Below are 23321 nucleotides of genomic sequence, written 5' to 3'. Positions count from 1 at the left end.
GATAAGGGAAAAACTTACCATCCTGTACTTTTGAGTTTTTTCCTCCAGTAGACTGAAAGATTGTACTGTTACACAAATACAAAAATTGACCTCTGTGCACCAATCCAGGAGATACCACAGCATCCTATGCTCTTCAAAAACAGCATGCCCGTGGAACTGATTTCTCATGCTTGTATTTTTCCCTGAACACAACATAGCTTCCCAATACGATCAACACAATGACCATTTATTCTTCTCTCTCTCTTTCCCCCCAAAGAAGGCATTTAATTACAGTATAAAATGAGCTACAAAACAAAGGTAAAACACATCTGCCTTACTCTGATACGGTACTTTCTGGCTCATCTTGAGCTTGCATCTCCTGTGTGCATTGGGGTTACTTGCCTATGACGAACTTGGAAGAAAAATGATACTTCCAAATGACAGCTAGTGTTTTTAAGCACACCATGCATTATAATAAAAAAATCCAGGACATGATGACTTTCAGAATATTTTCACAGAAGCTTAGAGGGCTTAGTTGAGGAAGACAAAGCTCCTATTCAGTTTTAAACGAAGAGGCTGAAGTCAAACTACAGAAATCAAGGCTAAATATTTAGCAGTACTAACACAGACACAGAAGCATCCTTTTTTATACAAGGGCTTTCACAGAAGATGCTTTCATAGTAGATATCCCAGTATTCATAGAAATAGTTACCTCTGCGGCTTTTAGCTGTCCACTTGCTGTTTTATACTCTGCTTCTAGTCTGACCTTCTCAGCAGCCACTGCAGTGCTCTGAAGAATCAAGTCTGCCTTGAGGATGTTCAGTGATACACAGTTCTACACAGGAAAACAGTAAATATCTTTTTTTTTTTTTCCCACAAAAGACTCAAAACTGATACAATTACTATCAAGCTTTAGAACTGATTAATTTTTCAGTCATACCATACAATCTCATACACTGTTCAGCTCTTCAACAAATTCAATGAAAAAATGAAGGTGCCTTACTGGTGACACAAGCTCTTCAAGATGTACAGTCCCCCAGCTACTTTTAATCTGTAACCATATAAATCTCACTTGCAACCAAACCATTTTACATCAAAAAGGCACATTCACTTTCCTTATGCCAGATACTCACGTATGAAATGCAAGAAAAGACAAAGCCATCTCAATTCTTTCTCAGAGACAGAATAAAACAGGTGGATTTTGGTGGTCTTTGTAAGTCACACACAGAAATGGAAAAAGGTCAAAAAATAAACACATAAGACATGTTTCTCTCACTGACCAGATGACTAACAGTGATTCTAGTGTCTTGCATCTTAACTGGAACAGACAACAGAAGGATGCTCTATTTTGGGAGTTTATTGACAGATTTTAGGGATCCCCAGAACCTGGTCTAACACCTTCGACATTAAATGGTTGCTTCTTTAAATGAGTCAGCCCCAGGAATTAGCAACATATTCTTGATTGCATGAAGGGCAGCTTTAAACCTCAAATTATGGGGCACTGAGAACACCAGTTTATAATATGCCAATCATAAAAAACCACAAATAAACACAACCCCCACCTCCCCCCCAAAAAAAAATCTTTCCTCTTAATAAAAAGGAGAACTGCAAGGGACCTGTAGGATGAAGTTTTCAGTGTTGGCTCCTGACCACAATAGTGAGCCAAGGTCTGAGATCTTTACTATTTATCTGTTTCCAATCATTGTAAGGGAAGTAAACTGACTAAAGTCATGACAAAAGGAGATGAAAAATGGAAAAAAGTTATTCAAATACAACACAAAGAGAACTACATGCAAACCCAGTGTCAGAATCTGAAACAGTGGAACAAGGCTGTTTCTGTCTACTGGTCGTAAAACTAACATATATTAGGTATGTTCCAGGTGCAGTCTGGCACATCTTTGTGCAGATTTTTTATCACTTTAATAGCCTACAGTTAGCATAACTACAAAACCTATTGGAAAAGCACAAAGACACACAAACTCAGAAGCCTTCATGAAGTTTGATTTGGGGATGACCAGAAATGTATGGATTTCAACAATTTTGATAAAAGATATAATGGAACATCTTTCTTGTACCAAACCATTTTCTTCTCTTAAGTATGTACTAGCATGTATTTCCTACAGTATGCCAAATATAAAAATTAAGCTGACACATCACTGAAATAAATCCCCTTGATAATCAATACTATCTCAAGCAAATACCGTACTTGTTCCCCTACACTCCTGGTATACTGAGAAATACCCAGTATGTGTCAAATCTGTTTTTCTATACTAGGCGAAAAAGAGATGAAGACATTCCTTCAAGCATGTCATACAGCAGCCAGGAAACAACTCCAGGTGCACTTTACAAAAGCAACACATTGGGACAGATTATGTGCTGGGAAATGGGCCTCAAATTAAAAAAAAAAAAAAAAAAGAAATTAAAAGTATGTTCTAGAAATTTCTCTTAAATATAAAGCATTTGCACATGTTTTGAAGAGTGTTACTTTTCAGTACTGTTATTACCTGTACAAGTTCTGTAACATAATCTAGGGTCTAAGCAACCCTTTCAACATGGCAGGTGTTTTGTCATTTGGCATTTCAAAATTGCTTTGGCTAGCTGACCAAAGGTGATATCTGAAACACTGCAGTTGCTGCAGTCCATGCTTATCAACAAACAGAAACAGCCCACTCACTTGGAATATTTACTTCTTTATTTATCATGTAAATACCAACAATGAATGTATTGAAATCGCTCTCCCTTCAAAGGTAATACTCAACTTTCGAAGGGTAAGCAAGAATACATTTCAACATTAGTGAAGGCCTGGTAAAGTTAAAACACACATGCTCAAAGAGGCTGCAAAAATGGCAGCACTTTTTTCTGCTGAGTGCAAACGCACAGATTCCCTTGGAACTAAAAGTAACTGTTTCTTGTTCCTTAGTCAAGAAAAGTTCTTAGTTGAGAAAATTCACTTCCTGGCAGCTCCCATTAGTAGAGTTTACAGGCTAAATGAAAGCAACAATTAAGTTCAGAATGTCTTCTTTAATTTCGAATTAAAGAAAACCTTATGACACTGGAGCCCGGGATTCAAGTACTTTCCACGTCCCCGCCCTCTTCCACAATCATGGATCCTTACAGCTTCTGGCCAATTTTTCACGTGACTAAAGCTACACTTTTTCATTCAGTAAAAAGAAAAAAAGTATTATGGACTAGGGTGAAATGAAGAGTTCACAGAATTATGAACATTCTGAAAATGTACAGGCCAAAATGGGTGAACAGTTCATTCCTAGTTCATGCCTGTATCTATTGAATTAGATCAGGGACTGTAAGACTTCAGCCCCTGAGAGTCTAAATCAACATAAGCAAATTATCTACAAGTCAAATCAACAACAGATGAACAAGTTCAAGTGCACAAAAGCTTCAAAAGATGTTACCTTGAAGCAAGTTGGTTTGTAAACATTTACAGTAACACATCCAAATACTGTGTGTCTCCTCCCTGAGTTACAGTAATTGGACTTTTCTTAATAGTGGAACACATAATAAGTGAAAAATCCATACCTTTATGAGTTGCGTTAATTCAGTAACAAGTCTTGCTTTTTGGTTATTTATTTCTTTGACCTTTGCATCTGCCTGTTTAGATTGCTCCTCTAAGTTGATAGCATCTTGTTCCAGCTGTCTTAAACTATGGGATGAATCAATATTTGATTAATCCTGATTAAAAATAAACTGTACAAAAATACAAAAAAAATCTTTATCTTGGTGATGAAGCAACAGTCAGCAACAACAGGAATCTGATACCTAAACATTCTAAGCACATTAAAGACATTCCCAATCTACGCACTTTAAACCTAAGAAATCCAAAAGACAAAAAAAAAAAAAAATAATAAAGAAACTCTGATTTTGGCTACTAAGGCCCTCAACTCAGCAACCACAGTCCTTTACTTCTGTAGATTTCAGATTAAAAATACTTAAAAAAAAAAAATCTGCGTAAGGATAACATTTTTCTTCTGCTGCTAGCTCCTTCCAATGATACAACTTAGCAAAAGTTCAGGTTTGCTTAATTCTTATTATATGCACTACTGAAAAAAAACCCCGCATCCTCAGCTACTGCAGAAAAACACAGTTTAAAATGAGTGAAAATTCTGAAGAACTCCATATGAAATAATAATGCTTAATGAGCTGCACAGCACTTGAAGATCTTTTAAAAATGGCCAAACAGCTCAAGAGGATGATCCAGAAAACTACAAACTAATCATTCTTTGATCCCCTTGGAAAACAATTGTAGGGGCATGAGGAAGAAGGTGATCAGGAAGAAACAGCAAGCATATACCAAAGGTAATCATCATACCTAATGAATGTAATTGTAAAACAACCAGATAATGAGAGATCAAGTGATTGCCATTTACTTAAGCTTTACCAGGGCTTTCTGTTAGGTTATTTGATAAAAGCTCATCTACACACCCAAAAAAGAGAAACAGACAATAGCAGGTGGGGAAGCCCAGATAAAACCCTACCCTGGTTACCCCCAGGCCCATCACAGGAGCTATCAGCCTGTGAAATTCTGCCCCAGGATTCAGCTTTAACAGTTGTTTTTCTCCTTCTTAGTAGTGCAGTGCAGTGTTTCTGGCTTTAGTCTGAAAACAATGCTGATAACACTGATAACACACTGATAAACAGCTGTTTTCAGTTGTTGCTAAGTAATGTTTACTCCGATCAAGGACCTTTTCAGTCTCATGCTTTGCCAGTGAGGAGGGGCACAAGAAGCCGAGAAGAGGCAAAGACAGGACACCCGACTCAAACTAGCCAAAGGGGTATTCCATACCAGAGCACATCATGCCTAGTATAGAAACTGGGGGGAGTCACCCAGAAGGTGACCATGGTGTCAGCACCTAGTACAAGGGCAGATGCGCAAGCTAATGTCTGATGCCTAGCGAAAAGCAAGCCAGACTAGCTACGAGGTGAAGTAGCCTGGGAGCCAAAGGGTGAGGCCCCAGGAAGAAATCAGGAAAGGGACCAGCGAAGTCCAGCCTTGCTGCCAGAAACCATGAGATCTGTTGTCTCTAGAGGCAAGACCTGCTGGCATGTGTACGTATTTAAAAGTAAGATGACAGGGGTACTGGCTATTGGGAGGCATTATGGGAGCCATGGTTACATCTGCTCATTTGTTTGTCTGTGCGACCAGACAGTCCCAACCAGTTCTGCATACATTTGCACATGGGTGACTGGGGCAGCTGATACAACCAACAGGAACAGGGCTGCAGCCTTGGAGGTTTGCATGTCCAGGTACCAACAACTGAGGAAACTGAGGTCCAAGGACAGGTACCGTGCAGATTCAGTGTGTCTGGACCCAGCTGCTGATGGGATCCGCACTGCCTATATGTATGTGTGGTAGCCTCACTAGGGAAGTCCTGTCCTGTTCAGACAGAATAGGAACATGATGAGTCCAGTGGTACTGTGTTTGTTCGATTTCTTTATGAGTCCATCTGTGCTGTGTGGCTGGCCATGTGTAAATATGTACATAGTTGCTGTTCAGATATGTTTTGTGTGAATGTGTCTACTGGGAAGCCTCAGTAGTGGCAGCACCTGGGAGCATTAAGTGGCCTCAGATCCACTTTCCTCTCAGGCTGCTGGATCCAGACTTATTCCCTTAACTTTTTCAATGCTACCTCCCACAGTATTGTTGTATTCCAGTTGGAAAAATTCAGATTGGGTGGATGGAAGACTATAGAGGTTAAAAAAATAAATAAATGTGGTTGGATGGTCAGGCTCAGAGGGTCATGGTTAGTCTGTCATAATCTCTCTGGAGGCCAGCATCAAGTAGGATACCACAGCATTAAGTCCTGGGACCTGTCCTGTTTAACTTCACTGGCACTGATCAAGAAGCAACAGAGGACATTCTGGTCAAGTTTTCAGACAACACTCAACTGGGGGGAGCAGTAGGCCCGCCTTTCAGAGGGGCCTGCTGAGACTGGAGCAAGGGGGTTCACCAAAGGCTCATGAGATTCAGCAAGGACAAATGTCGAGTCCTGCCCCTGGGAAAGAAATGGGTCTGGCAGTGATACAGGCTCAGGACAGACTAGCTGCAGAGAAGCTCTGCAGGGAAAGACTTGAGGTATTGGTAGCCAATGAACTGAGCATAAGCCAGGAGCACAGCCTGGCAGCAGCCAGGTACACCAGCGTCCTTGGCTGTATGAACAGAAGCACAGGCAGGAGAAGAGTGATTTTTCTTCCCTGTTCAGCACTGCACCCAGTTTATCCCCCTGCCCAAACCGCAACCAACTGGAACAAACTTGGAAAGCAACCAATATGGTGAAGGTCTACAGCACATGCCCTGCAAGGAAAGGATGAGAGCACTCAGCTTGTTCTCCCTGGACAAGAGACAGCTTCAGGAAACCTAATAGCAGCTGCCCACTCTCCTTCCCACCAGGAAGCCACCCACAGGATAGAATCAGGTTCTTATAAGAGGTGTGTAGGGGAAGGATGGCAGACAGTGGACAAACTGAAATAAGAAAAATCCAGACAATGTCAGCAGAAACTTCTTCCCCATGAGGACAACCAAGCAGTCAAACAGGATGTCCAAACAGGTTGTAAAATCTCCATGAAGACTTTCAAGATGCAGTCAGATACAGCCCTGAAAACCTGGTCTGAATTCAATGTTGCACTGTTGTAATTGGAAGGGACTACATGAAGTCCCTTCCAACCTAAGTGATTCTGCCATTGTGTGTTACTTTCAAAATTATATCCAGCTTTATTCAGACATCATATCAATTAGAAACATGAGTATTTAAAAATAGTTATGCTCAGTGTATGGATTATTTAAATAATTCCCACCTCTACAGAAAAACATCCACATTATAGAAGAAAAGGTGGAACAGCCTTGTCTGTAATTGTGTCAGGATTCTTACCCTGATTCAAAATTGAAAGAGTGCAATTATTCTTTTCAAAGGTAAGGATTTAACCAATGCTTGTTAAATCAAAGTGTCCACCTCCTGCCTCCAAACCATATCTTGTGTTCTAGTTAAACACCATGACAATACATGTATCCCTAGTAAGAAACCTGAGAGGAGTACTTGGCTTTGCAGCTGCACTCACATTCACACTGCTTCAAGATGGGTTTTTTCCACAGCAACCTGGACACCGTTGACTATACAGCAGTCGAGTCTGGTCCCTCTTCAGGGAAGAAAAGCCCTTCTTCAGTTAAATGCACTGTAAGTAATGCAAAAGCTGTGCACACAAGCACCAGCACCAACTTCTAGAAAAACAGTGTGGCCTAAGAACATAGAGTATTTGCAGCTACAAGGTCTGCTGGGACTGTGTTAAGGAGGGGAGGGCACGAAACCTAGGGCAATCTCACCTTCGCTGCCTTCTAGGAGTGTGAGCTTAAGTGGAACACATCGTGAACCATGCCCAGGTTCTCACTTAGGACAAAATAGTAACAGAAGAACTAATTGCAGAGGCCCACACAACCAGAAAATACATTAAGACAAATAATGTGGACAGTCAGGGTCCAACTCAATCCCTGACATGCTTACTTAGTATCATTTATGTCTATTATAGTATTATCTAGACATGTGCCACCAAGACTATGACAATATTTGCGCAAATGCTCTCTTACTGGACTCCTATGATTTTATTACAGGAAACCATTTGGAACATTATTACATGGTTTCTCAAATACTGTCTTAGCCTCCACTTCTAAACACCTTTTGCCTTGATTATCACCTGTATCTGATGCTGAACTACTGGTTACTTTGTAAGGATAAAAGCACACTGCAATAAGAGGAAGTCAAATACCTTTGTTATTAAAATTGTTAGTGTTTCACAGATAATATGGCTTGTTTCTTACCTATCACATTTCACACTAATTTTTGATTCCAGCTGTCTCCTCCTGTTTCCTTTCTCTAAGATTTCCTTCTTCTGCTGCCTGAGCTCATTGTCTTTGCGTTCCAGATGCTTCTGTTTCTCCAGTGATTTAGTCAAACGCACATCCAATGTCTTTAATGTATTATTGATATCCTGAAATAAAAGAACAGACACCACTAGCATTCTTACTACAAACATACCGTATTAACACATTCAAGTAGACTATGTTTACTGTACAATAAAATGGGTAGTACTTCACAGCATGTACAGCACACAAAGAAATCCCTACCTGTAGCTGCTTTTCCAGCTGTCTTCTTTCATCTGTATCCACTGAACTAGTGAGAAACTGTGCTGCCCTCACAAATGTGTTGGTAGAGAGGGGTAGGTTTGTATAAGCAGATATTTTAACAATGTATTTTTCTTCTGCTGTGTATATCTGCCTAAGTTTGGTTTCTTGTATGACCTAAAAGAAACATATAAAAATATTAATCTGTCAAAAGCATTACTTGCGGCAATGCTCGTTCAGAACAAGAAATTAACCAGCTAAAATCCACAGTAAGGAACTTCCAAGTTATCAAGACTTGTTCATAAGCTCTCAAGAGTAATTAACAAGCATTTGCAAAAAAATTATGCTAAGTTTAATGCATCATGATAATTTTAATCCATGAAAACTGCAGTTTAAAGACAAAAATGTTTAGAAAAAAAAAAACATTAAGAGCTTTTCATGTAGGACTCCCTTTACTTTTACTTCCCTCTTCCTCATTCTTAGAGCCAGAAACACAGCAGACAGGAAGGAGGAACAGCTTTCCCAGTAAAACAGGAACTGTTCTCTGTTCATAAAGCCTGTTTTCCGAGTTTCTCAAAAAAGCAACTCTTGCTGTTCTCAGAGATCCCAAAGCATTTCTGTATTCAAAAAAGAGTTCACTTTCTGTACAAGATAGGCAACAGATGCCCAGCCTAGACGAAGATGTGAATGAGGATTTAAGCTGAAAACTGTCATGTGTGTTACCACATTATAACCCAGCAATGACAAGCTTGCAATAATCCATAAAAGACTAATGTAGAAATTGCTCCTGGTCAGAGCTCTTACCCTATTTCTATGAATCCAGAAAGTTTATATACTACTTATACAGCAATTCTGACTGAAGCTATACAACTGTATTTCCAGAAAAGGAACATCATAATGCATTAATAAAAAAAACCCCAACAACATACCAAAACCCCACCAAAACCAGGCAGCTTCTAATTGTTGTGTTAAAGACAACAGATCAGAATTGTCACGTACAATTAACTGCCAGATTAAAATTTGCCCAGAATCTCAGGCACTTAAAGTAGAAGTTACAATAAAACAATTTCAGATAACTGACTTGAAACAGTATGCGAATAAAAGATACATTTAACTTTTTATGAAGTACTGCATTAGACAGACTGGATTTGTTAAAAAAGCCTTGCAATGTTTGTGTATGATAAACTATTCTCACCTCTAAAGGCCAGATAAAAGGCAAAGCAATTTTCTGCTTTCTCCACATTAATTTCCAAGAGCATTTTTGAAAGAAAACTCTAGACCACAGGTGTGTTTGTGCTAATTAGGACATCTCACCCTGTCAATCATGCTTCTGGTCTTCTCTGTTCCCACTGGGACGTCATGAACACGGTACTGGGAGCAAAGATAACTCATCACAGGATGAGGAGCATCAAATAACTCTCGTAAATATGAGAAAAATCCATATCGGCTGAAAGGGACAAAAAAAACAACATACATCAGAAACAAAAGTTGACAGATAAGCAAGCTTAAGTTATTGAAGGGTCAAGAAAGAAGTCCTGCTAACCCAGAACTGAACTGGTGAAAAACTGATTTGCATAGACAATTCTAATATATAGCAACAACCCCAAAACACTGTATTTAAGACCTTTCCCCACTGATACAGACTGATACATACTGTAATTCTTCAATAGGTCTTGAAGGTAAGTTTTCAGCACATGATTCAGCAGGCGCGCATACAGCATTCACTCTTAGTTTCTGATGATCACGCATCTAAATATAGATTACATTTAATTATTTGGTAAAACAGACTAGAAAAAAATCACTATATGAAAATCAAGTATTGTTTCTTGATTACAGAACTGGAATTAATTTAAACTGACCACCTGCTGAAGAGCTGACAAAAATTCACTCTCATTCAGGCATGGCTGAGTTCTCTAAAAGCCAAGTGCAGTTAATGTTTCTCCATGAACATACCACGCATAAGCAAAAACAAAAGGAATCAAATCCACAGCCAGGTGCTCAGTCTAAATGTCAAGCTGTATGCAATAAGGGATGCCCCCTCTTTCAGGCTGTATGGCCATTTTGCAGAGACAACGGCAGACCACTGAGCACAGAGGCTCTGAAAACCCCAGTCCTCACAGGGCAGAAAAGATTGAGGACACAGAAAGGCTAGTTTAGCTGCCTAAAGCAGCCTTGCACTGTGTTCCGCAACCATGGAGGAAAGGCAAGCCCGCAGATATCACTGCTACTGTTCACACATATAAAAATTACTAGCCTCTGTGAAGGGCAGACACGTCTACAAAAATTGCATGACAGTTTGTCATTAATCACACTATACTGTGGACAACAGCTGGGAAGTAATATGACAGCTAATACCGTATCTCCTGGCTTTTTATTTCTGCACCATCTGCCTGGATCTCACAGGGAACTAGCTCCTTATCGCTCCAAGAAGCAGCAGTATTAAGAAAATATAAGCTTGATTTGCTGCTTGGACCATTGCAGTCTCACAAAAGACATCCCCTCACCTCCTAACTTAGGAGGCATTGGAAAAGCTTGGTACCAAATGTGTATCTTTCTGCTTTTGTCATCTTCTTGTACAAAAGTGATTATTGCCTTGTCAAGGAAGACAGAAGTTATTCCTAAAAGTATGTTCTTAATATTCCTGCTTCCCCCCCAGCTGGTCTAGGCTTTAAATAAATAAGTAATAATTTTAAAAAATCTTACTCCAGAAGAAAACTGTTGAATACTATGTATTAGCTATTATGTCCATCTTGCCAATCAAAACTTAATAAATACAGACTTAATTGGTAGACTCCAAAGTTTAGGGCTCCCGCATCAGTACTTAATCAGTTTTTAAAATTGGTGCCTACTTGCCTCCACAAGAAACATTTCCATATCTTGTTGACTCTCAAACACAAAAGCCCTCATGTCATTGGCCGAAATATGATTTTCAACATATTTGGCATGTTTGTTGTCTTTCATATTGATCTGTTAAAGAAAGTTAATGAGAAAGTGATTTAATAGACTTATACTTAACACCCCCCTCAAAACATTTTAAGCAGTCAGATGATATCCAAGCCTATGTTTAACAAAACCAAAAACAATGTTTAATGTTTTTAAAGATGTCCTCTTGCATCCAGTTCTACTGGGAGGAAACCTACAGTAACTGATACATCACTGTGTTTATTTTTTAGCCATCCATATACTTTCTCAGCATTCCTGGAGCTATCACTGTTTGCAGCATACCATCTCTTCCTCTTTTGCACCACCCTTACCTTACAATTGCAGCCACAACCACCTCATCTCAATCATCTCTAGTGGTTCTGCACCAGTCCTTGTAAAGGTATCTCACTGTTTAGAAACAATTAAGCTAAGGAACCAAAAAAAAAAAAAAAAAAAAAAAAACCACCCCAGAAAATACCACACTCCACAAATTATTTATATGCAGTTCCCTTTCATTTGGACATAGTGAACATCACCAAATACAACTACAAAATTATCAAGCCCTAAAAAGACAGATTCACAGATTGATTGAATATCAATAGGGTGGTGAGACACTGGAATCGGTTGCCCAGGGAGGCTGTGAGTGCTCCATCCCTGGTGGTGTTCAAGGCCAGGTTGGATGAAGCCTTGTGTGGGATGGTTTAGTGTGAGGTGTCCCTGCCCACGGCAGGGGGGTTGGAACTAGATGATCTTGAGGTCCTTTCCAACCCTAACTATTCTATGATTCTGTGATCTTTAAATTCATAATAAATATATTAAAAAAATCCACTTTAAAGATGAAGCTTTTCATATCTGAATTAAATGTTAATGCTACAATTCTTTAGTAAATCTCACTAGTAATTAAACATTGTGTCACTATACATGACATACAAAGCCAAAATTACAAAGAACTACACAATTTAATAAGCTGAAGTTAATCAAAGTCTATGTACACTTACTAGCAATTTGAAAGCTACAATTTGCATGTACCTGAGACTAACTTACAACATCTCAAACAAAAGTTGGGCATTAGTGGATGACACAGAGGTTAATGAGGCCTTAAGGTAAAAGCAAAGGCAGCCTATCAAGGCATTTGTAAAATTAACTTGATGTGGTCTTCCAGGAAGAATTGGAAGTTCTGATAATAACAGGAAATATTTGGCATTTTATAATAAAGTAATCTGGAATAGTTCTAGCACATGCACAAAGTATAAGAATTGGTATAAAAATATTCAACATTCAATTTAATTTAAATCGTAGCAATATACTCTTAAAATAAACTTGCAATTCTGAGGAAGAGGAGGAGTGTGCTGGAGCTTCTCACCGTCTTCACATTGCATGGAGCACATGCTGCAAGTGGCTGAGATAATGGTGGAAGAATGCACTAGATAACCAACAGTCTCTCTGAAAATTTAGCCATGCTATTCCTAGCTACTACAGTGTCTGTTGAGCGAAAACACAAAACTAGCAATAAGTCAGGTATTTCTGTGTTCATAGCTGGCTGTACAAAGCAAACCACAAATACACCTGAGAACCACAGTGACATGTTGTAACCATTGCTGAGAAGGCTGTGCTACAGTGGGAGATATTAAATTGTAAGTACCCTTGCTTCATTTAAGCAGTAAATAAGAATTACTAATGTCTTAATAACCCGATGCACCTTAGTGAAAATCTGCAATAGGCACCTCAATACAGGACTGCTCCTTAGGGAGGGAGGAACTTAATGCTGAGTATTACTACATTGCCTATGGAATTAAAATTACAAATAGTTTGCCATGCTAATATATCCTACATGTAATCAGCAGCTCATTTCAAGATGTGTCTTGAAAGTCTTAAAGTCATTCTTAAAGTCTTGCAAGGCATAAAAAACCTAAATATTAACTGGTTAGAGCGATATGCAAACAAAGTTTCTTACTTCAAGCATCATGGGTTCACAAACTCTTTTTTGAAACTTGTCTTTATTCTCTCTTAGCCACATAAGAGCAGAGTGTGTGTCTTTGAATTTCCCTTTAAGATTCTCTTCCTTCATATTCATTACATTATTAAGTTGTCCAAGGCGATCAATTATTCCTGTAATTTAAGGCAGTTTCTTAAACAGAGTCCACAGCAAGCACACTTTCTAACAAGCATTTTCCAATATTTACTGACTCTGTTACTCCAGCAGTAAGCTGCTTAGGAGAGTCTAGGAATTCAGAGTTTCTTTTCCCACAATCAAGTTTTTGTTTATTCTAAAGAAATCTTAAGAATTATTTAAAGCTTAAAATCTAAAATAAAATGAAGACTTACCTGAAAGACAATGAAATGTGGTAGCACACTAAAAACACATGAATTCAGTCCTAAAAATATCAAAAAATTGTTCTAGCTTTATATTTAAAACCAGAAATGCCTCAAGACTAAAGAGGGATTGCTACTAGCAACATGAAGTCTCTGAATGTTATTTGATACCTGCAGAGAACAAGATGTGTGACAACAGAATACTTGCAAAAGCATTTGCTATTCAGGAGAAACACATATTGGATACTTTCTGTGCTTCTCAAGGTAAAATATATAGTCTCCTTCCCTTGGTGACTTGGTCTCTCTGTGCCCCGGCTTCTGCTTAGATTCTATGATGTTAAGTGCCATATACATCAGTATGTGCAAATATACTATACTCACCAAGAACATATACACACCACCTACCTGCCAGGCTACAATTTTTAAGTTTTGTTTCTTAGAGAGAACCGATTGCAAACCCTAGGCTAATATAAAGGAATTTGTTACAATTAAGGTTAGTTCAAGTTAATATGATTCTATGAATATAGAAAGGACAAAAGCAGCATCAGTAGCTTTTAGAATGCCAGAGAGACAATTTTAAACATTGCACCTTCAAAGCAAATTGCTTTTTTGCATCAGGTTTGGGATAAATATTTTTTATTTTTTTGTACTAACCACAGACACCCTCACTTAATAACAAAAAAAGATCAAACTGGCAAAGCAGCACCCTTATCCAGAAGAAATGAATGTCCGGAAGGGTAGTTTTAAGGTCAGTTGCCACAATTGTCATCCTCCTTCCTATTTTGAAAGCAGTTTCTGTTACTTTTAGTAAAATTGATAACAGACATGAGGACAGCTGTAGTTTGGGTAAATGCCTCAAATTATTTCACTACAGCAGGAGAAGTAGACTCTGTACAGTTACAAAACAAACAAACAAACAAAACACCCAACCAAAAATTCCAAGTAGCTTACTCCTCTTTTCCCGCTCTTGGTTCATTTTATCTGCTGTTATATCGGTGATATCACTCTCAATAATTGCCCTTTCTTCTTGTAACTTTTTCAGGTCATTATTAATTGCATCAGTTTGTGGCTGAAGATTCTCACAGCCTGCCATTGCATTGAGCTCATTCTTCCACTCCTCTATCATCTTGTGAGTGTTCTGTATTTTCTTCTGTCTGTCCATTTCTTCATCCTTTTTCATTCTCAGACACTGATGAATTTCTTCAATCTAAGAATTTTGAGTATTTCCAACATTAAAGAAGTATAGTATACAAAACCTGTGACAAATAACTGTCGTGGTTTAAGGTATCTGCGAGGTATCTGTGCAACTGGTATTAAAATCTAATGTAGCCATGCACTAAAACTGTTAAGAGTATATTATAGTTCTAACAGACCCTGATAGTTGAAGAACTGGCAGGATTTCTTAAGAGCACTTAAGCAAAAAACAATCAAGCCTTTAAAGTAATTTTTGAAGTTCTCATATTTTTACAAAAGCAGAAGCTTAAAGCTCAAGATCTTTCTTGACACACTTGGAAGTTAGTTTAAGACTGCATTAAACTTATAGCACAAATACAGAGTGCAGCATGACTCTGCACCTGTATACATTTAATTTATACACATATATACACATATATACATTTTTTTGACCAAGTGCTTGGAAGTGCTGTAACTGTTTCACAACATACCTTTGCATTTTCTTTTTCAAAAATGCTGAAATGCTGGACCTATACACTTAACAGAAGCAATAATCCCAGCCTCTTAGAACGTTTGGAAACATGTTTAATACTGAGTACAATACTGTACTATAAGGGCTGTAGGTTTTCAAAGAACCTATACACACACACACACACACACACACACACACACATAGATATATAAATACATAATATGCATACACACACCGTCTGTCCAAAGTTTGTAGCAGCAAGGCAACTCATTTTATGTAGTATACACCTGTCCCTTACCTATCTGAACAACACTTGCTTTAAAGATTCATTGTGTACTGGAGAGAGTGAAGCATGCAAGCACTTGCAGCCTGTTTGGAGGGATTTCCCACTCCGTTAACAGAAGAGCAGACAAACTCCCCACATATCTGTGTTTTATTGCAGAATTTAAGAAGTAACATTCCACCTGAATGCAGCTATACATAGTACTGAATTAATACATCAGTAAAGAAACACCAAAAAAGTAAAAAATACGAAGGCTCTTACTTGTTTATCTTTCATATCCAAAGCATCTTGTTTCTGTTTACATTTTTGAGAAATGTCTTTGATTTCAGCAGCCTGCATTACAATGAAATATTTAAATTAGATTACCATAGATTCAATTATATTTCTAAAAAGCAGTCATACTTTACAGGACATTCTGCATATGCATAACTAAGCATTTATTCCACATTTTATTACTTACAAAGTCATACTCTCCAGTTTCTTCTTACTCTTATTTGTACCTATAACATGTGATGAACTGAACAACGGCTTATGAACTGTTCACAACCATTTAACTACAGATCTGCAAGTTCAGGCATGACAGATACAGGAAGTCTGCTAACCTAACCTGAAATTAAAATAATTCCATTCTCAATTTTAATAAAAATGACACGTTTAGATCATGACACTTATAAAATGTTCTTTTTCCAAAATCAGCTTTACCAGGAAAGAGCAGAGCAAGAAAGGCACAAGTTCTTAGGCACAGGACAGCCAAAACAATCTGTCAAACCATACTAGTTCTGAAATGCCTTGTGCTAAAGGTATATACTACGCTGCAAAGCCTGACAGGTTGTTGGCTCATACCTAGGCACCATGTCTCTACTCTTTCTGTATCCTTCTTAGCTTCTATAGAGTTGTAGAGTAATAAAAGTCAGAAAGGACTTCTGAGCATCACCCAGTCCCATCCCTTGCTCAAAGCGGTCTTCTGCCAGGTTGCCCAAGCACTTGTACAGCTGAGTCCTGAACACAGTAGAAGTGTACTATGCTTTCTCTATGAACTTAATTCCTCTTTCCCTGATCCCTCAAGGCTGAAAATAGTGCAAGCATAATACTGGAACACTGCAAAAGAATGGAAGGACTGTAAGCAAATGCCAGTGCAGACATGGAAATAAACACACACAGCACTCTTGCTGGAAGAAATGACTTTCTACAAACTGAGCCATACTGAAAATGCTAAAATGCATAAGAACTGAAATTTTGGAACTATCTTTTTCCTCCCATAACCTGAAAGATGCACAAAAAAATAAGACCTCACTACAGCTGTTTGCATGAAAGCAACATCGAACAATACATCTTGGTCTTGCAGCTGAATGCTATGCAGTACTGATTCTGTGCTGCTCTCTCCAAAGACCTTGGGCAGGCATTCTGAAGGGAAAGCTCTTTCTCAGGAAACAGATGCAAAATACTCAGGAAACAAACCTGAAAGCCCTCGAAATCAGGACACTAGTAAGGGAGTGGAAGTCAATTTCAAATTATCATTATATTCTCAATTATATTTAGCTATACCACCCTTACAGAACAGATTAACAACCGTAATAGTTTTCGTGGTTTTCAAGTTACAACCACAGTACGCTGCTTTATATTCTCAAGTACTGTCAAAAGAATTGCACCAGAGTCCACTCTGTCCAAATGCCATTAAAGAAGTAACAGCCACAAGCTGCACCAGGGGAGGTTTAGGTTGGATATTAGGAAAAAGTTCTTCACTGAAATGGTGGTCAGGCACTGGAACAGGCTGCCCAGAGAAGTGGTGGAATCACCATCCCAGGAAGTGTTCAAAAATTATGAAGATGAGGCCCTTAGTGACATGGTTTAGTGGTGGCCTTGGCAGTCCTGGGATAACAGTTTGACTTGATCTGAAAGGTCTGTTTCAACCTAGTTGATTCTATAATTACGTCACACTAAAACAAAAGATGTTATAGCTTTACACTTTAAAAACTGAACACAGAACACACGAAATACTACATATGTTAACTGAGGACTTAAAAAACCTACCTTATGTCTTATTTTCATATCCAGACTCTTAAAAGATTCTTCAGTTTCTTGGATTTTTTTTGTCACTGGGGACTGCTGTTCTTTTAGATTCTTCAGCTCCTCCTTGGCTTGTTCTCGGATTTGTTTCAGTACCTCATGTTGCTCACGAACATTTTCATATTCCTTGCAGGAGTTGGAAGTAAAACAATTACATACTTTTGTCCTCTGTTCCACTGCTTCATACTGCTCTAACATTTTATTTAATTGTACACAAGTTCTATAAGAAAAATCTCATTCAGAAGCTACTGTTACTAGTTGTATGGCTAGGAGATGTAGGGATCATTCAGTCCCCAGTAAACAAGCAGACACATTTAGTGTTTTTTCAGTAACATGCAATTCAAGTAAGAGAAGAAATGACCGATTTGTTTGCTTTATCTTGTCTCTAAATCCATCCGGGCTTGTGTGGAAAAAGTAATTCCTTAGCTCCTTCTGCCCATAGTTTGAGCACTAGTTAGGCAGAAGTCCTCAAGCTAAGGAGCAAATAACCATAGAAAACTCCGGGAAAAAGAAAAGGAAGGGGCTGAACAGATCTGTCAGAGCCAGTAACAGACATCACCCTGAAGTAAACCAAGGAGACAAATGTAGTGGAACAGAACTTCAGGAAACAAAACTAAAACTGCACCATGCACCACAAATACCAGAGAAGTCACTATCTAGGGAGTTTAGCTGGAGATGCATTCCTAAGAACCTCCACTTCAAGGCAGGGTGAATTTTGGGGAAAAAAGTAGTTTAGGCTGAAGGAGTCATTAGTCATGATTTTTTTTCATGTCATGATCTCTGGAAGAAGAAATTAAAAACAAATCAAAACAAAGAAGCAACCAACTGACCAAAAAAACCCACACTAAAAAGAATAAATAAAAAAAAAAAGAACACAACATTCAATGACCGTTAAGCATTCATGAGAAAAAAAAGATACTCAGAGGACCAGAGGGAGGAGAAGCAGGTACATGAACATAGAGGTACAGAGGAAGGGAAGGCTGTCGGATTTGGCAAAGCAGTAGAGAAAGCCCCTAGTTTAGAGCATATGCCTTGATTATTCCAAGTTTTGGAGCATTAAAAAGATAATAAATAAAGATAATATGCCAGCTCTATCTGTAAGAGCTAACTTTGCTTTTTCTGCTACCATTTTTTCCCAGTTAGTTATTTAATGACCCTACTTGTAAACACACACAATTAATTGCAAATAAATGAACTTGGGCTATTAAACCCAAATTCTTTCTGCAGAGTATCTTCGGCATAAAAATACTAAAGTATTTGAAGTATGCTGCTGTAATTCTGTCATGTGGCATACACTCAGTGGCCACCGTTACAAAGCTAGAGGCAGAGCAATTATATTTCCATTTAGCTGATAGAATAAGCTTAAAATTTAGCTCTGCTCTAAATAAGGTATTATTCTTCAAGGTCAAAGCAAATGCACACTCATACAATTACACCTCATTTCTTCAGATATAAACTACAGGCAGGTTTCTCTAGAAATCAAAGTGACATGGTTTTAATACAGCAAATCCCTTTAAGACTTTAAGAAAACCTGACTTCCACCAGACTTCTATATTTTTATACCACTGATGCTTGTAATTATGCACTTAGCTAAAGAGCTGCAAAACCTCCATAGGATTTCAGCCCTCCAAATAGATATTTGCACCTCGGCTACATAACAAAGCTTCTCAATTGTGAACAGAACAGGAGGAAAAGAAGAATGGACACATCTTGGTTTCAGAACTACATGTGCCTAGGGTATTTACAGCAGGCAGAACAGCACCTCCTGCTGCTATACTACCTCAAATATATACCTTATGGTATACGGTACTACCTTAAACTTAAGCTTGGAAGGAAAAGAAACACCTTTTCTTTAAGGACCTACAAAAGGTCTATCTATGTTAGAAAAACTGCAGCTCCTTAAATTTGTTCACCAACTGTAGATGACACTATCATCTGATGGAAGTCCCATTACAGTACACACAAAAGCATAAAATCTCCTAACTCCTTGAGCCCAAATATTTAACATTGTACCCCAAGGGTCCGATTTATGGAATTTAAAGCAGATGCTCAAAAACCTATTAGATATATGTAAAATTGTGTGTAAGTCTTCACATACAGAAGCAGGTGAACTGACTATAAAAGTACTCCTTAGATGAAGGATAGCAGTCTTCAGAGTAAAACCATAGTTCTACAGTGGCCAAATAGTAAAATAAGTGCAGCACTAGGCTTCCTCTTTTCCACTATGATCAAGATATAATCTAATGCAATATTTCAACTGACTGGTTTTCAAGCTGCCTCTTCTCCATTTTGTAACATACTGCAGTGTTTACGCATCTGCCTTCTGGCTGATTCAGAGGCCCACCCAGCTATTCTGTTTTGTTACAGAGGCAATTCTAAACACCTATGCAAGTTTGGTCTACAAGTATAAACCTACCTTACAGGGAGGATAAAGGAGAGGAAAGACCCACGGTAGAAAGAATAAACTTTTGTGCTACTCTCAACTCTAGTGAATCCAATTTTAAGACCGAAAGAAACCATTTTTTCTTAGGATTAAACAGTTTAGGTCAGATGAAAAAGAAATATCCCATTGTAAAAGAATACTTTAGACAGCTTGGTATTTTGCAATACAGGTGAACGCCAAGTGATCCATCAGAAGGATTTGACAAACACAAAACAGCAACAATTTTGTACACTGAAGATCACAATAGGATGCCAATTTTTGCTGCAGCCTGTATGTCAAATATCTTCTTTCTAGTGAAACAATTATCTTGATGACCCTTGATTTCAAATGTAAATTACCCACAGACAAGTGACTTCTGGTAAATAATCTGGTACACACTACTGATTCTGTACTACAAATTCATCTTCACATAGGTGTCAAAACACACTTGTTTTGCCACTTTTGTCAGAACACTGTTGTTACTACAGATTCTGTGGCCAAAAAGGTAAATTTCTCCTAATTGAGTGCACCCACCAGAAGCATTTAATATACATCAGCAATGCAAACTGTCCAGAAGACAGCCATGAAAGAGTAAGGTGTGCAGAAGTCTGTCTAAATTCGCTTAAGAAACATGCAATTAACAGCATTGTTCTCAAACTTAGGGAAGGCAATTTAACTGAGAGCAGATAACTTAGTTCACCCCCACCAGTTTCAGATGACCATTCAGAGTTCTCTATCTGCAAATATCTTACACTAGAGATAAGTATCAGCCTACATTAAATATACAAGACTTATATCTCTCCTAGTAAAATAACACTCTCTTCTTGTTAACTAAGCCAGGCTAATGCACGTGTAGTAGGAAAAACCCACATCATTCAGCAAGTGTGGAAGTCCAATCCTAAAGACACAGAGTGTATAGCCCACCTCCTTAGCACCCACCACCATTCACATATTGCTATGGCTGCTCCTACATCCCTCGGTCATTACCACAGAGGTTTGAAAACAGTGAAGGTACAACCCGCTGAGTACAGTTGCTTTTCAAGATACAAAGGACAAAGTTTTTTTGTACACCCATGCGAGACTTCAGTTATCTGCAAAACTTCAACAAGATACCTTACAGAAGTTTTCTGCATTCTGGAAGAAGCAAATGGAACCACCTAGGCACAGCACTCAAATTAAGCCAGTTGTGTCTGCAAGGAGTATAAGGAATACTGCTACTGGCCCACATTGCTGGCTCTCCTAAATGGCCAAATGGGCAGTAAGTACTTAAGTTACGTCTTAAGCAACTTCTTAAAGTCTAGCTACATACGTAAGCAAATGATAAAAGTTAGGCCAAGAACAGTATTTCAAGACCCGGCCTATTTGCATTAAGCAATTGTAATGATGTTCAAATTTATAATATTGCAGTATTAGGAAAAATGGGTTTTATAAGAAAACCTCTGAAAAGAAAATAAAAACAAAAACAACTTACCACCCAAGGCCTTTTCCTCTCAAGCATCTCAATTAAGTCTAGATGGCGCTTGCGCTCATGGTATCTCTCAACATCTTGCTTGTATCGTTCAACCCTCTGTTTCATCTTCTCCAAAGAGTTAGTTTTGTCTCTGCACAAGTTCTGTAAGAATATATGTTTTCATGTTTTAAAACATCTACTTTGTGAAAACACTTTTCAGAAACAGTTTACACCTCACATGTATGTTAAAGCAAAAATTTAACAATAGAGAGGACATTTTTGTAAATCAGTAACTAGAGGGGAACAACTCAACTAGGAATAGTTGCCCAGCTTTTACAAGTGCATTTAGCACCTACTTTCTGTGAAAACAAATCTAATTTGAACAGAAATTTTAAGTTGAAGAGTTTGTTTGTTTTTAGTTTTCTCAGGAAGTTACTCTCTACAGCCTCCATTAATCTACTAGTTTCTAAAGCATCATAACAGTTTTTTATAAATACAAGTAGCAAAAAGGCTTGTGAAAGATCCTGCAGAAATTTATAACAGAAACATTAAGGTTGTTATGTGAATGGGTATGTCTGAGTGCAAATGCATGCATGGACACTAGCACAAGAAGAAACCAGCAGAACAAAGAATTACAAGAATGGCCTGTATGGCTAACAACAGACACCATTCCCAGCAGTAACAGCAAGGAATACATAAGTTCTGCAAAGACCATTAAGCCTGCACTCTGGTAAGATCACAGTACAAGTAACTGCCAGGGAAAGAGCCTGCATCCTAAAACCAGGATGGCAACAACATTGCAGCCCATTGCATTCATTCTCCCTTTTCCTCTTTATCTGTTAATAATCCAAACTAGGAAAACCAGGTAACACGCAACAATTTTGTCTGTAATTTATGGAAGTTGAAGTTAGTAAGATTAAAGCAAAGTACCAGAGTATAAGAACTGGTGATTCTGAAAAGCCATAAAAGATCTGTCCAGAAAAGCTGTTGCCAGTCAAGAGTCACAGAGAAGTGATCAGTACTTGACAACAGGCATCCCTTGTCATCTGTGTCCAGACCACTTGCACACATATGTCTTCATGCTTATGAGCATGTGAGTGTTGGAGTGAATGAATGAAAAAGATGAGCATGATTTGGTAAAATCAGCTTTCCAAGGACTTCGTAAATACGGACTACCTTCTAATTCTGTAAGACATCCTGTTATATTTTATTATGCTAATTTTCCTACAGTCATTGCTCTCTGTTTAATGTACATGTTTACCTCTAGTTCTCTTTCCTTTTCTCTGAAGTTTTTCAGTTCACAGTGAAATTGGTACATTTCTGGAGGGCCAATGGATTTTTCAGTGGCTTCAAGCAACTCAATCTTACTCAGTTTTGCAAATTCTCCAACTCTGTCCTAAAAAAAAACAAAACAAAACAAAAAACCCAAAACCCACAAAAAAAACAGTAACAAAAATACAGTGCTAGTTAAGACGGTGCAATACAGTAACACTGGATTTAAATACTTCAGCTTACTTATGAAAATAACCTGACTTATAGTTCTACACCAGACAGCTCTGACACAGGATGATCCCCTCATAGACTAGCAACCAAAACCTCCTCAACATTAGTAAGATTTCTTGCAGCTGTTCAGGAATAATTCAACCTTGAACCTTAGCAGTCGCTGGCTCTTTGGCAGCTTTTGAGGGTAGCTGTGGAGAACGTGGGTTGGCTCATTAGTTTTGAATTGGCTATCATTCTTCTGAACAAGACAATTTAGTACAGATAATTAAAGGTTTTATTCCACTGTATTCTGAAAATCGGTTCTCAGGCTACACCTTCCCACTATGAATGCTATGATTAACACAAAAGTTAAACCATGAAGAAGTTAACATTAAGGCTGGAAGCCAAGGGTACCAGGAAGCATTGCTACAGCTTCTGTTGCAGCTACAGAGTCACCTAGTAGGACTGCTTTCTGTTTTATGGAGAAAGACATTCAGACAACTCTTACCCTTCAGAATCCAAGCCTGAGGAACTGACTGGAGATACTGAAAGAAAAGTGCAAGCAGGGATTGACTGGGAAAGTCAGTGATGCAGGACTACAGGAACCATGCAGGTAAAGGTACAAAGAGA

General features: G+C 38.3%; 1 protein-coding gene across 2 annotated transcripts in view; it reads right to left on the bottom strand.

Moving 5' to 3' along the window:
* The window catches only part of SMC5 (structural maintenance of chromosomes 5), a 42386-nt gene that overhangs the window by 13391 nt on the left and 5674 nt on the right, over positions 1-23321 (bottom strand). For both annotated transcript variants that reach the window (XR_010608589.1, XM_065661581.1), the window contains exons 5-17: positions 22471-22605; positions 21231-21371; positions 17302-17463; positions 15532-15603; positions 14294-14549; positions 12984-13138; positions 10961-11074; positions 9762-9856; positions 9422-9554; positions 8111-8284; positions 7805-7974; positions 3517-3640; positions 692-814 (exon numbers count right to left, since the gene is read on the bottom strand). Coding sequence is in view for 1 of the 2 variants with exons in the window: in XM_065661581.1 (XP_065517653.1) it covers positions 692-814; positions 3517-3640; positions 7805-7974; positions 8111-8284; positions 9422-9554; positions 9762-9856; positions 10961-11074; positions 12984-13138; positions 14294-14549; positions 15532-15603; positions 17302-17463; positions 21231-21371; positions 22471-22605 (1854 nt within the window). In the remaining variant the exon portion in view is untranslated. The remainder of the gene's footprint in view (positions 1-691; positions 815-3516; positions 3641-7804; positions 7975-8110; positions 8285-9421; positions 9555-9761; positions 9857-10960; positions 11075-12983; positions 13139-14293; positions 14550-15531; positions 15604-17301; positions 17464-21230; positions 21372-22470; positions 22606-23321) is intronic.

Source organism: Lathamus discolor, chromosome Z (assembly GCF_037157495.1).
Source record: "Lathamus discolor isolate bLatDis1 chromosome Z, bLatDis1.hap1, whole genome shotgun sequence".
In the NCBI taxonomy this organism is placed as follows: Eukaryota; Metazoa; Chordata; class Aves; order Psittaciformes; family Psittacidae; genus Lathamus; species Lathamus discolor.
This window is presented reverse-complemented; position numbering and strand designations above follow the sequence as displayed.